Below are 14,050 nucleotides of genomic sequence, written 5' to 3' on the forward strand. Positions count from 1 at the left end.
TAGAAATGGAAAAATCTTAAATACCTATTATTAAATCACAATATGCATTCCCACTGGTGGGGTGGCATTCCTTTGATTTTAGGGCTTTCAACCTGCCGGCACAGGGTTCGCTGGTGGGGGGAACCCCACCTCAAAGAGCTCCATTGGCATGCAACGAGCCTGGCATGATGATGTCACACGGAAGTGACATAATTTCACCAGGCATGTTCTAGCATTTTGATTAAAAAGGTCTATGATGCCATAGAGTTTTTTTAAACCAAAATGCTAGAGTGTCCCTGTGTAACATGTCCAGCACAATTACATCACTGCTGGGTGACATCATCATGCTGCGCGTGCTTTGTGCGCATGAGTGAATTCCCTCTGCCAGCTGCCAGGCAGGACCTGACAACCCTCTGCTCCACCAAATATCTGCGAAGGCCTCGCTGCTTTCCCCCAACCAAGTTAAGCCACAGCAGTATGAATGAGGCAGAATCTGTGTTAAAAGAGAAACTTTTTCCTTTAATTTACCCTGGAAAGAGAAGGAGGGGACAGATTTCCATCTGGCTTATCAATGGATGGGGGAAGAGAGACCAGTTGCACATTGTTCATTGGGTTCTTTCCCTAATATTTTGCAATGATTTTAGGTCAAGAAACAAGCCTGTAATGTGTATGTCTGCCTCCCCTACCACTCTCATTGCATTCCAGCTACCTTCCCAGTCATAGAAATGACACTTCCTTCTTGTCCCCCCCCACCACCACCACAAATTAGCTAGGCTGTATCCTGCTCCCAATATTTATCCCCTAGTGTACTAGAATTTTTCAAACGTGCCAGCAGCAGACAGCTGTTCTCATCCCCAGGGTGTCTCTTTTGCCAGCTCCTCAGGCTATTAGTTCTCTAAGCCCCGTGAGACCGAGGGCTTAATTAGCAATCACTTTGATCTGCTTAATAATAGATGGGCCTGGCTCTTACTCGCTGCCACGGCTGCTGCTGCCGCAGCTGCTTTAGCCATCTATCAAGCAGTTTGTCTTGCAGAATTTCTCAGGCTGGGCATCCTTCAGAAGCGGAAAAGAGTGTGGAAGCTGTATGAAGCTGCTGTTTCAGTTCCCTGCCCGTGAGGTTTCCGATGCTGTCAGGGATTCAGGGACAGAGCTCCAATGAAGCTCCAAAGAAGATTGTGTGGGGAGGAGAGGGAGAGATGTGTACATTGCACTGGGGCAATGATGTGGAATTTGTCCTCATTAACTACTACAAACACAGGGTCTTCCCTGGGGGATGTCAGATTCAGGCTGAGAAACGCCTGTAAATTTGGGAATGGAGTCTGGGAAGGACAGGGACCTCAGTGGGGTACAATGCCATAGCATCCAGCCTCCATTTTCTCCAGGGGAACTGATCTCTGTAGTCTGGAGATGAACAGTAAATCTGGGGGTTCCCCAAGTCCCACCTGGAGGCTGAAATCCCTATGTCACTGTTCCATTTACTGAAATATACAATATTCCCTTCTGGCAGTGTTTGTGGAGGGTTAGACTGCCACCAGCTTGAAGAAAAGAATGTCCTGTCTCTCCTCCAAGAGCTTACAAAAAAGAGCCTTGTAAGCTCTTGAAGGATTGGCTACATCAGAGTCATATTCACCTTGACAGGTTGGATGTGGAGTAAACAGCCACTGGAGAAGGTCTGATACTTATGTACGTGTGCATTCATCCTGCGTTTCCAGATGTCTGAACTTCCCTGCTGTGCGTGCAAACCGATTCAGAAGTGTGAACCTTTAATTCCAGTTTTGCCATTCTGTTTTTTAAAACTGGTAGTGCATAGGTGCATGGGTACACATGCACACTCGAGAAATTTTTTTTAAAATGTCATTTTAAAAAGAAGACCAGACTGCTCGCTCTGTGGTTGACGTGCGGCACTAATCTGAACAGTCAGCCACGGAAGAAGTGCACAGCGTGGCCAGATCGGGGTGGGAGTCTGAAAATCTCCATCACACAAATGCGGGAGAATAATTAGCGGCTTGCCCAAACCGCATCAACCTTCCAGTCTGACCTCAAGCCTTAATGGTATGGATTTTTTTTTAATTGCAAATGGCTTTAGGCTTGGCCTCCAAAGAGTTATTCATGTAATTAAATAATGAGCTTGTGTCTCCTGACACCCAGCTACGTTCAGCCTTCCTTTTCAGACTTGCTTCTGCTTCTCTGGTTTCTATGGTGACTAAACTAGCTAGAGTTGATGAAGCGCCAAGTCCCTGGGTTGCCCCTGGGAAGGCAGCTGCAGTAGCTGCAGCTCAGTCTCATCACCCTTTCTCTGTTCTCTTTCCAGCACGGGCTATGTGAAGCGCATCCCTCTTGTGCTCCCCCTCCCCAGGTTGTCTGGAGGCAGCCACTTGGCATGGGGTTCCTGAGCACCAAGAGCTCCCTGTTGGCTTTCCACCTGGGCCTCATCTCTGGCTTTATCAGCACCTTCTACTTCATTGGCAACCTAAAGTTGGAAGGGCGACCCCATCCTGGCACGCTGTCGCCACGTGGCTTCAGGAATACTGAGTGGTTTGTGGAGAAATTGGCTCTCTTTCATGTGGCACACCCGCACCTGGCAGGTAAGGGAGACAGAGCAGGGCAGGAGAGTTTCAAAATGTTTCCCAGGTTGCCTGCATCTGCTGATGGATCAGGAGGTAACTGCAGGGCTGGGTTTGGGAGAATGGATCAAGCCGAAGTGGGAGAACGACAATGAGCGTAGATTTATACCCCGCCCTTCTCTCTGAATCAGACTCAGAGTGGCTTACTATCTCCTTTATCTTCTTCCCCCACAACAGACACCCTGTGAGGTAGGTGGGGCTGAGGGGGCTCTCACAGAAGCTCCCCTTTCAAGGACAACTCTTGTGAGAGCTATGGCTAACTCAAGGCCATTCCAGCAGCTGCAAGTGGAGGACTGGTTCTCTCAGATAAGAGAATCTGGTTCTCTCAGATAAGAGTCCACTCACTTAACCGCTACACCAAGCTGGCTCTCCATGAATGAATGAATCTAATCTGGAATCAGCATGGTGAAGTGGTTAGAATGCTGGATTAGAACCAAGGGAAATTGGGTTTGTGGAGAAACGCCATCTTAGTCAATGTTGGTGCTTCATTGGGAGGGATCATTAAACTACTAAAGTAGGCTTTGGCCTAGCCTCCCTCCAACCCCTCCTCCCTTCCAGAGTTAAACCAGCACCTCTAGGGGGAAAGCCTCCTAGAGGGGCAGGAAGTTCTTTTGTTCTTTTTATTTGAGTTAGGCAGGAAAAGGCAGTCCGCAGCTGGCGCTGAAGGCAGTCATTCACAAGGTAGGGCCAGTTTACACCAGGGATGAGCAGATGCGTTTAAATCCACCTTTATTTGTCCTCTGGTTGCTATTCAGGTGCTGTGCTAAACTTTTACATGTAACTGTTTTTGTTTTTTTTTATTTTCTTTCTCTTCTTATTAAACATTTTTTTTCTGTTTTGAATGCTGGCAGTCAAACTCTGTACCACATAGATCCCGACCGCTTAGACCACGCTGCTTTATGAAGGGGGCCCCGGGGAAGGGGGAAGGCATGCAGTTGGAGAAGGTGCCAACCCTCCAGGGGTTCCCCGAAGAAGTGCTGGGGTCTCTGTGATACCCAAGTACAGGGTGGCAGAGGACCTTGAGGCCTGGCCTCAGAGCTGGAGAGGGGGATTGGGAGTCCTGTTCCTCTCAATCTGAACCCCTAGACTGAGCAGGTGGTGGCAGCGAGCCCAAGTGGCCAAAGGAGAAATAGCTTCCTCCAGGAGTTGGCGACTCAATAGGGAGTTGACGGGACTGGGTCTGAAGGCAGAATCGGGCTGGTTCCGTCACATTTGGCGGCAGCGGTGGGATAAGAACAAACAGAGAACTTGATTGGCCAGGCAATTTTGGGTTTTGATACGCGTAAGCACCCAGAGGAAGCAACAGAGGTTTTGTTTTATTTTCGGGTCAACTGGAGTAGGGAAAGTTTAGTTTAGTTAGGATGGAGCGTGCTAAGAGACAGGAAATCCTGAAGATGACAAAGCCACAGCTCCAGGAAGAGTGTGCAAAGCAAAAGCTGGAGTGTGACAACATGACTGTAGTAGATATGCAAGACCTCCTGTTGGAGCATCATCAGCATGCAGGGGCACCTGCAGAAGGGTACCCCACCCTGTCAGAAGCAACCTTATGGCTACAATTGGAACTGGAGAGAATGCGTATCGAGGCAGACTGAGACCGCAGACGGGAGGAAAAAGAGAGTGAAAGAGAGAGGGATGAAAGACAAGCTGAGATCCGCAGACGGGAGCAGGAAGAGCAATGTCGCCATGAGCTTGAGGTGCTACGTCTGAAAGCTGAACAAAGCAAAAAGATCAAAGTCACCCCCAAAGACTTTGCAGTGTACAAAGAGGGAGAAGACCCCTCCATATACCTCTCCAACTTTGAGAAGGCAGCCAAACAGTGGGGAATTGCAGAGGAAGACTATATGTCTTACCTCTATAGCATCATGACTGGAGAACTTTCAGCCATCTATCAGAGCATGCCTATGGAAGATGGGGGGATAACTTTTGCAGCCTACAAAGCCACTGTATTTAAAAGGTTTAAACTGGGGGCAGACCACTTCCGAAAGCAGTTCAGGGGTTTAGCCCCACAAGAATGTAAATCCTATTCTGAATTTGGTGTAAAGCTAGGTGATCTTGGGAAGAGATGGGTAGAGGAAGAAAAGGCCCAGGATTTTAAGGCTTTGTTTCAGTTGTTGATTTTAGACCAGTTCTACTTAAGACTTCCCAAAGAGTTGAAATGCCTGATAAAAGACAGGAAACCTAAAACCATTACAGAGGCCTCAGAACTGGCAGACGAGCTGGTGCAGAACTGAGAGGGGTTGGATTGGATCCCTTCCCAGTTGGGAAGGGGACAAAAGGGGTCCCCAATGGGTGGGAAGGAACGCCCGGCACCCAAAAGGGAAGGGAAACCTGCCCAGGAAGAGGGTAGGAAATCCCCTGATTTGACTAATCAGGATCGGCCCCAGATTCGAACGTGCTACAGCTGTGGCCGGGCTGGGCACCTACGGTCGGCCTGCCCAGAGCTGCAAGCTGAAACCCCCAAACCCACAACAAAAGCACCAGTCACTCCAAAGGTGAAGGAGGAGTATGTGGCCATGGTAAGCCATGAATGTCTTTTCACCAGAATGGAGCCTGCAGAGGCCTGGAGTGATTTTGTTGAACCAGTAAGGCTTAAGGACCGGTTGGTTTTGGGATATGCTGACACTGGCTCTTCAGTCACCCTTGTGAGGGCAGATCTGGTGTCAGAAGCTGACATTGTCCCTGATATGGCATTCAGAATCAAGGGGGTTCTGGGACCACCCGCCAAGATTCCTGTGGCCCGGATGTCAGTGGAATGGCGAGGATCAGTAGGTCTTATGGAGGTTGGGGTAATGAAGGAACAGACAGTTCCAGTGTTATTGGGCTGGGATTTGTTGGTTGGCCAGTACTCTATCAATGCTGTAACCCGCAGCCAAACCCTCAGAGGAAAGTGGGGGGTGGAAGGCAACTTTAGGGAAGCCACCTCACAACCAGCCAGGCAGGGGGAAATAGCCCAGGTTACTGAGGACGAAGAGAGGTCAGTCACCCAGGAGGGGGAGGACCAGCCTGTCTCAAGCCCTGGAGGAGGGTGTTCCCAAGGGGAAAAGGGGTGTAGCTTTCCCCAAGTGCAGCAAGAGGCTGTAGATGTTCCTAGCGAGGAAAGGAACCTGTTTAGCATAAAGGATGTGCATGCTGAAGAGACAGAGGTGGAGAGTGGAGATTTCACAGGAGGTTCTGAGAGCAGCAAGGCTAATGTGGGCTCAGAGGAGCACATAGCTGAAGGCTTGGGGGAATGGGAGTGGTTCCAGAAGGAGGTCCTGAGTGACCTTAGGTGGGAACTGGTTCACCAAGTAGCTGTGGATCAGGAAGTGGGATCTTCCGAGACTCTCTCAGAACAGGTTGTCTTGAAGCAGGGCAGACACGAGTCTGGGGAAGCTGTGGGACCTTCCAGGCAGGAGGGGGGTCAGTTGGGTAGTGCTGAAAAACCAACCGAGGGGACTGAGAACCCAAGCCAAACCCTTGCTGAGGATTCTGGAAACAGTGGGACTAGAGGTGGCTTGAAGGAACAGATGATAGAAAGTTTGGGGGAGCCAGAAATGTTCCTGTCTGAGGTTCAAAGTGACCCTAGGCTGGAACCACTGTGTGAGGTGGCAAGGGACCAGAAAGTGGAGTTCTCAGAAACTGAGACAGGGGATAGGGTGATGGTTTTCTGGTTCTGGTCACTATACCTGGTTTTCCTGCCACTTCATACTGGTGAACGGAAAGTGGAATGGGAGGGATCCCATGTGATTGTGGATGACCTGGACGATGCTACTTATGTGGTGGCTATGGAGAAGACTGGAAAGACAGTTAAAGTGGTGCAGGTGAATATACCACAGCCATTCTCTGCGAGGTCCATGGTGTTGCATATAAGTAGGAAGGAAGGAGACAAAAAGAAGCTGGAACAGCAATTGTTTGGAGCACCAGAGGTGGTTTTCTGGGAGGTCAGAGTGGACAGAGGGAACATTCCACCAATGAGGGGTAAAGAAGAAGCAACAAAGGAGATTAACAGATTGTCTAGATCAGGGGTCCACAACGTGGTTCCTGCCAAGTGTTTATAGAAAGTAAGCAGGTGGGGCTTTTGTCCAGCAAGGCTTCTGATTGACCATTGGAAATTTGATTGGCTGCACAGATTTTTAAAAATGTTGCTTTGGCAGCAGATCAAGAATCTTCCCTGTGTGACTGAAGGTAAGCAATGGCAGCTAGCTCTTCCTTCTGTGGCAGCCATTTTCTGACTGTGCCCACTATGCTGTCTCAGAACTGCACAGATGCCCACAAGCTCCAAAAGCTTGGGGACCCTTGGCTAAGGTTGCCAGGTCTGTGTTGGAAAGTACCTGGAGTCTTCGGAAGTGGATCCAGGAGAAGGCACAGTTTGGGGAGGAGAGGGCATGGTTTGGGGAGGGGCCTCAGCACTGTACAATGCCATAGAGCCCACCCTTCAAAGCAGCCATTTCCTCCAGGGGAGCTGATCTCTGCCAGTTAGAGATAAGTTGTAAAAACAGGAGCTCTTCGGGTCCCACCTGGAGGCTGGCAACCCTACCTCTGGCCAAATGCATTTAAAAATCCTCCTCTATTAGATTAGGCAAATGGCTGGAAGGCTCTGGGATGGAAAGCTGTAACACTTATTGTTTTTCTTCCTCAGGTGCAGAGAGCAGTTTGTCTGATGATCTGTATGATAAAGTACGCATCCTGTGCTGGGTGATGACAGGTCCCCAAAACTTGGAGAAAAAAGCTCGCCATGTGAAGGCCACCTGGTCCCGCCACTGTAACGTGGTCCTTTTCATGAGCTCAGTCCAAGATGAGAACTTTCCTACTATAGGACTAGGAACCAAGGAAGGCCGGGACCAGCTGTACTGGAAAACCATCCGGGCTTTCCAGTACACCCACAAGCACCATTTGGAGCAGGCGGACTGGTTCCTCAAGGCGGACGATGACACCTTTGTGGTGGTGGACAATCTGCGGTGGCTCCTCTCCAATTACACTCCTGACATGCCCATCTACTTTGGCAAGCGCTTCCGGCCCTTTGCCAAGCAGGGCTACATGAGCGGGGGAGCCGGCTACGTCCTCAGCAAAGAGGCCCTGCGGCGCTTTGTGGCTGGGTTTGACTCCAAGGTGTGCAGCCACACCACTTTCATAGAGGACCTGGCCCTGGGCCAGTGCATGGAGAAGATGGGCGTGGTGGCCGGGGACTCCCGTGACACTGAGGGGAGAGAGACTTTCCATCCTTTTGTGCCAGAGTCCCACCTGACCGAGAAGTTCTCCAAAAGTTTTTGGTACTGGAACTATTGCTATTACCCCATTGTGGAGGTATGTGGTGAGATCTGGCTAGAGGCTTCCTTTGCAGAGCAAAGCTGGCTTTTTTCATAACCAAAGTGGGGGTGGGGGTGGGGACATTGTGTACAGTTCTGGTCACTATACCTCTAAAAACATGTAGCGTTGGAAAAAGTGCAGAAAAGGGCAACTAGAATGATTAAAGGGTTGGAACACTTTCCCTATGAAGAAAGGTTAAAGTGCTTGGGGCTCTTTAGCTTGGAGAAACATTGACTGAGGAGTGACATGAGAGGTTTACAAGATTATTCATGGGACAGAGAAGGTAGAGAAAGAAGTACTTTTCTCCCTTTCTCACAATACGAGAACTCATGGGCATTCAATGAAATTGCTGAGCAGTCAGGTTCTTATATATGTTCTTATGTTGAAATTTGGGTGGAAATTTAAATATATATAATACTTACGTTCCTATCAAACCTACACCTTTTTAATGGCAAATAATGCATCATTAGCATATCAAAGTGTACTTTTTTACATATTTATGGAATTAAAAAATATAAATGCCTTAGTTTTCTGCAAGCAAATTAGATTGGGTTTATACCCCACCCTTCATTCAGAGTCTCAGAACGGCTTGCATTCTCCTTCCCTTCCTCTCCCCAAAATAGACACCCTGTGAGAGAGCTCTGAGAAAACTGTAACTAGCCCAAGGCCGCACCAGCAGGTGCATATGGAGAAGGAGTGGGGAATCAAACCCGGTTCTCCCAGATTAGAGTCTGCTCTCCTAACCACTACACCAAACTGGCTCTCTAAACGCAGAGCTACTTTATACTGCATCACTCCATCAAGGTCAATATTGTCCACTAAGACTAGTTGTGACTTCCCAGGATCTCAAATGGAGATCTTTCACATCACCTACTCCCTGACCCTTTTAACTGGAGATGCCAGGGATTGAACCGGGGACCTTCTGCACACCAAGCAGATGCTCAGCTACTGAGCCACAGTATTGCTGAGCTAGAATCCTTCTCCTGGCTTGTCTGCCAGTTTCCCAATGTACTTCCCAGTCGCTTCAGCTGCTGGTGATGTGTGAATGTCATGCAGTGAGTGAGAAAAGAAACGGGTTTGTTCCCTTTCCATCCTGAACTGACAGCCATTATTGGTACTTTCTTCTTTCGGAAGGAAATTCTGGTGTCCCCACAGATGGTTACTAGTTAAACAGCGTTCTGCTGATTTATGCAGCTGGTAGTGAGAGGTGGAGGAGTGAGAGCCAGTTTGGAGTAGTGGTTAAGAGCAGTGGACTCTAATCTGGAGAACCAGGTTTGATTCCCATTCCTTCACATGCAGCTGCTGGGTGACCTTGGGTCAGACACAGTTCTCTCAGCCCCACCTACCTCACAGGGTGTCTGTTGTGGGTAGAGGAAGGGAAGGAGATTGTAAGGCACACTGAGACTCTTAAGTGAAGGGCAGAGTATATATCCAATCTCTTCCTCCTCTTCTTCTGTTTACAGAGGACCATCAGTGGAGATGGAACTCTAGGGCTGTGATGCTCTGTATTCTTGGTGCTTGGGAGGGGGACAACTGTGGGAGGGCTTCTAGTATCCTGGCCCCACTGGTGGACCTCCTGATGGCACTCGGTTTTTGGACACTATATGACAAGAGTGTTGGACTGGATGACCTGATCCAACATGGCTTCTCTTAGGTTCTTATTGGGAGGAAATGGGAGGCTCATGCATCATGTACTGTGCCAAGAAACCCCATGAAAGGGTTCTGTGTCAGACACACTGCAAAGGCAAAATGGCAAAAGCTGCCTGAGAATCAGAGCTGGGATTGAGTGACCTAATGGGATTAAACGATTAGATTAATTTGGAGTTTAACTAATGGCTGCTGAGCTGGTAGGAATGAGAGCTCATGAGATTGTTTCTTTTCCGGGAAGTTCAGTTCCAGGTGACCCTTTTTCAGGGTTTTCCAATATACCCTTTGCTGTAAACTGAGCATGTGCTAAAGCTTCATCTTCTTACATTCTGTGAGTCAAGAGCAACTTCTGATATTCCTGAAGGAAAGAGGATCAAAAAACACTTTTGAAAAATGAAAGAGGGACGTCAGAGCATGCTGGCATGGCTTCTGTTCGGAGGAATATAGTGCAGAGATCTATAGAATCGTGAGTGCATTCGAGAGAGTGACTAGGAAAAAAAATATTTACTCTCCATGCACTAAAAACTCAGTGTTCTCTGCTGAAATTGACTGGACAGCCCTAACGCAATCTGTCATTTTCTGTTTCTATATGTACATCTAAAGTGGCAAGGAAATGGGGCTTGCCCGATAGAAATATGAAGATGATGATGTAAGGTATCTCCTTATCTGAAACATTGCCCTGGCACTCAATGATAATAATAATATTAATAAACTTTTATTTATATCCCACCCTCCCCGCCAAGGCAGGCCTCAAATGGACAAGAGGACATGAATGTTGTGAGGGCTGAACAACATTTTCGATGTGTTCACCATGGGGACCTGCCACTGTACTGTTGCTAGGGTTGCCAGGTCCTTCATGTCCATAGTGTGACATTATGTGGGCACTCTGTGGGTGCATTCACACACAATAACATGCTTTGCAACTGGAGTTTTACTGTGTAAGAATGGCAAAATATACTTGCAAACAGTTGCCATGTGAAAAATATGCTGTGTCTCTGCCCTATGTCTCTCCAGCAATATTCATGCCTACTCTTATTTACAGCTGTTTGTCTCCCATAGATTCTGTAGCACATTAAGAGAGAAAATGTGACCGATTCCCCACTAGCCTTACCTGCTCTCATTCTCCTCTTCTCCATGGGGCTTCCGTCTAATTTCACACAAGTTGCCCCGAGGTTGCAATTCGCTCCACCTCTTTTGCACAGCAAGCAAGATCTTCTAAAAACCAGTTTCTGTTTGCTGCGCAAAAGAGGCGAAGCAAGTTGCAGCTTCGGGGCAGCCTGTGCGAAATCCAACGGAAGCCCCGCAGAGAAGAGGAGAGTGAGAGTGGTGTAAGGCTAGTGGGGAATCAGTCTGTGTTTGCCTCCCAAAGTAGCATGATGGGATATCTTTTTCAATGTTCAGCTCCTGGTAGAGAACCTGAAGTTAACTGTGGTCATCCTTGTGCTCCACAGGGTCCTCAGTGCTGTTCGGACCTGGCCATCTCCTTCCACTACGTGAACTCAGAGTTGATGTACACCCTGGAATACCTGACCTACCACCTCCGTGCCTATGGTTACCGCTACCGCTACCGTCCACCTTTGCCTGAGAATGCAGCTCGTCTCCAGTCCCACCCACAAAGAGTGCCCCTGGAGGGAACTAATAATACCGCTTTGCAGACTGAGAAGAAAATGTAGGGACAACATAACCCTTGGCAGAGCTGGAGCCCTCAGTGCCAGGGCCCACCTCCCTGCTGCTGACCACCTGACCAGTGGGGAGGGACTTTCTTGAAAAAGAGGGGAAATCTTAGATGCAGTGAGTTTCCTGCAGCAGTCGTTTTGGACCAGAGTGTTAAGAACAACAGGGGAATCGCATATGGCAGCCATTTTGGACTACCATGTGCTGGAAAGTTCAGATAAATAAACCGTTAGGTTGGTTTCCCCAAAGGAACCCAGTCCTTATTTATTCGTGTTACCAATGCAAACTAATTTAATTTAATTTAATTTTTAGATTTATACCCCGCCCTATCCTGCAAGCGGACTCAGGGAGGCTCACAACAACAAAACAACAGAGTTAAAACAATACCATAAAAACAGACATTACAAAACAGGAGCAGCACAGTAAACTGTCTTACAGACATAGGCAGTAAACAGCATGCAGCTGATGGCTAGTAGCATAACACCATAATGGTGAAATGCTGGGAGAAGTGATAACTTTCAAAGGACGCCCAGAGTGCATTCTCGCCTTTCAAAATGCATTCTGACCTTTCAAAGTGCATTCTAGCCTTGTTTCTCTGACTATGCAGAAGTCCCAGACTTTCCATGTGACATCAGCTGGATCGTGGCTTACTATTTTATGTCAACATAGTGGGATGGAGAAACCTGTTTCCAGGATAGTGGGTTAAAAACGGTGTGTGTAGGGGTGTTGTATTGGTAGATCTCTGTTGGAAGTAGCGTTGCCAAATGGGGCCTGGAGTTCTTCTGAATAGCAACTGCTCTCTAGATTTGCAGAGATCAGTTCCCTTGGAGGAAATGGCAGCTTCAGAAGACAGACTTTATGGCATCCAATCCTGGCTGAAGTCCCTCCTCTTCCCAAGCTCCACCCCCAGCAGGAAGATGGAGCAGGGCACAAAAGGACATGGCTCCTGCTGCCGCTAGATGAAGAGATTGCAAGTGTGAGCCAAGAAGTATATTATGGAAGGACTTGGATTTTGTCATTAAGGGAAAACACTAAGAATTCTGGCTGAATGATGGTATTACTGTGGACTGGATCATACCACTACAAGGAAGGGGGACATAGACTTTTTTTAAAGATCTATTTGTGTTCTACAGGAATTGGGAAGGATTGAGTAATGTCACTATAGGGTGAACCCTTGGGTGGATTTGTGCACCCAACTATTGTTGGTATTGATAAATTGCTTCTTGCCAGTAGGGTTGCCAGCCTCCAGGTGGGGCCTGGAGATCTCCCACTTTTACAACTGATCTCCAGCTGGCAGAGATCAGCTTCCCTGGAGAAAATGGCTGTTTTGAAGGGTGGACTCTGCTTCATTGTGCCATGCTGAGGCCCCTCCTTCCTCAAGCCCCACCCTCTCCTGGCTCCACCCCCAAAGTCTCCAGGTATTTTCCAACACAAACCTGGCAACCCTACCTTTAAGATCAATTGGGCTCATGGTGCTCTAACTTGGGAAGATGAAAACCAAATGAGTATTTTGGATGAAAATGAGAGAGCTGCGAGAGGGTCCAATTCTATGAGCCCAAAAGAAGGCTCTCTATCCATTATTTCCAGTGGAGGGAAGGCATTTAAAAGGTGTGTGGTCCCTTTAAATATGATGGCCAGAACTCCCTCTGGAGTTCAGTTATGCTTGTCACAACCTTTCATGCAGGCTCCAGCCCCCAGTGTCTCTTGGCTCCACCCCCAAAGTCCCCAGATATTTCTTGAACTGGACTTGGCAACCGTAGTCCTGATTCATAGATTGAAGACCAAGGGCATTATGGTGATGGTGGTGCTTACTTTTTATTACACTGATCTTACTTTTTATTATACTGGTCATGATTATTTCCACAAAGCTGTGATCTGTTCCTTCTCAGGCAGAATAGGAAGGCCCTGTAGGGGTTTCAAAGCAGGGAAAGCAACAACCTGGCATCACTGTGATATACTGGCGAAGAACATTTAGTAAAACTTTTACAAGTCAAAAATCTTTTGTACACATTATAAAGAAGTACAACTTTACAATGTTACAAAGAAAGGCCCATCCAGTGAGAACCCAGATGTAGGCTCATTTTGTTGAAAGTGTTCCTCAGGAGTATTCCTATTTCCTTCAAAGTTATCAGCCTCTTGTTAAAATTCATTGTTGATACTGGGAGCAAGCCAGGCATCTTAAGCTCTTCTCTAAACAGATGCAAAAGTCTTCTGAAATCGGCTGGCAAAATGCTCTCTGCAACCTCCTTATTTCCTTCAAAATCTCATCCTGGAATAAACCATGGCAATTATAACAAGACACATGACAAGGCTGAATAAAAGTGGATAATTTAATAAATTCTTAAATAAATTATTTTTAAATTCTATTATTGATTATTATTAAGAACTGACCCTGTTTAGCTTCTGAGATCTAATAAGCTCAGGCTAGCCTGAACAATTTAGGTTAGGGCATTTTTTTTTTAAAACTTGATTTATATTTCTAACAACTTCCTATCTCTAAAACAATGGGACGGGGAAAGCAGGGAGGAACTGTTTGTGCAGCTGCAAAAATCAGAATGACTCAGAGCCTTCCCCTTTACCCAGCACCACCTCACCCACTGAGCACAGCAGAGTTGCAAGAATCTATACATCTAGCATTGGCTTTGTTATGTAAGTCTGCTGGCTGGCTGTTATGTGTGCACATCCTGATCAAGAGCCCGCTCCAGGTTTTTTGTTTTTGTCATGCATGCAATTTGTCTGTATGTCCGTCTGGGGTCGTTTTGTAGAAAAATAGGTAGTGGAGCTCATCCAGGGATTTTTATGCAGCTGCACCTACTATTCAATGGGCAAGGAGGCGGAAC

General features: G+C 47.5%; 1 protein-coding gene across 1 annotated transcript; it reads left to right on the forward strand.

Annotated features, from left to right (window-relative positions):
• Positions 1-2,294: 2,294 nt before the first annotated feature.
• LOC132581225 (glycoprotein-N-acetylgalactosamine 3-beta-galactosyltransferase 1-A-like) lies at positions 2,295-11,462 on the forward strand. The gene is made up of 3 exons (XM_060252380.1): positions 2,295-2,564; positions 7,222-7,886; positions 10,988-11,462. The coding sequence occupies exons 1-3, from the start codon at positions 2,360-2,362 to the stop codon at positions 11,207-11,209; spliced, it is 1,092 nt and encodes a 363-aa protein (XP_060108363.1). The 5' UTR covers positions 2,295-2,359; the 3' UTR covers positions 11,210-11,462.
• The last annotated feature ends 2,588 nt before the right edge of the window (positions 11,463-14,050 follow it).

The sequence above is a fragment of the Heteronotia binoei genome, chromosome 13, assembly GCF_032191835.1.
Source record: "Heteronotia binoei isolate CCM8104 ecotype False Entrance Well chromosome 13, APGP_CSIRO_Hbin_v1, whole genome shotgun sequence".
Taxonomy (NCBI): domain Eukaryota; kingdom Metazoa; phylum Chordata; class Lepidosauria; order Squamata; family Gekkonidae; genus Heteronotia; species Heteronotia binoei.

What these genes read in the sequence shown, in the direction of transcription:
- LOC132581225 (XM_060252380.1), top strand. Translation starts at nt 2,360, where the DNA reads ATGGGGTTCCTGAGCACCAAGAGCTCCCTGTTGGCTTTCCACCTGGGC. An exon ending in GGCACACCCGCACCTGGCAG is followed by an intron (nt 2,565 to 7,221) that starts GTAAGGGAGACA and finishes TTTCTTCCTCAG; the next exon opens with GTGCAGAGAGCAGTTTGTCT. An exon ending in GCTATTACCCCATTGTGGAG is followed by an intron (nt 7,887 to 10,987) that starts GTATGTGGTGAG and finishes TGTGCTCCACAG; the next exon opens with GGTCCTCAGTGCTGTTCGGA.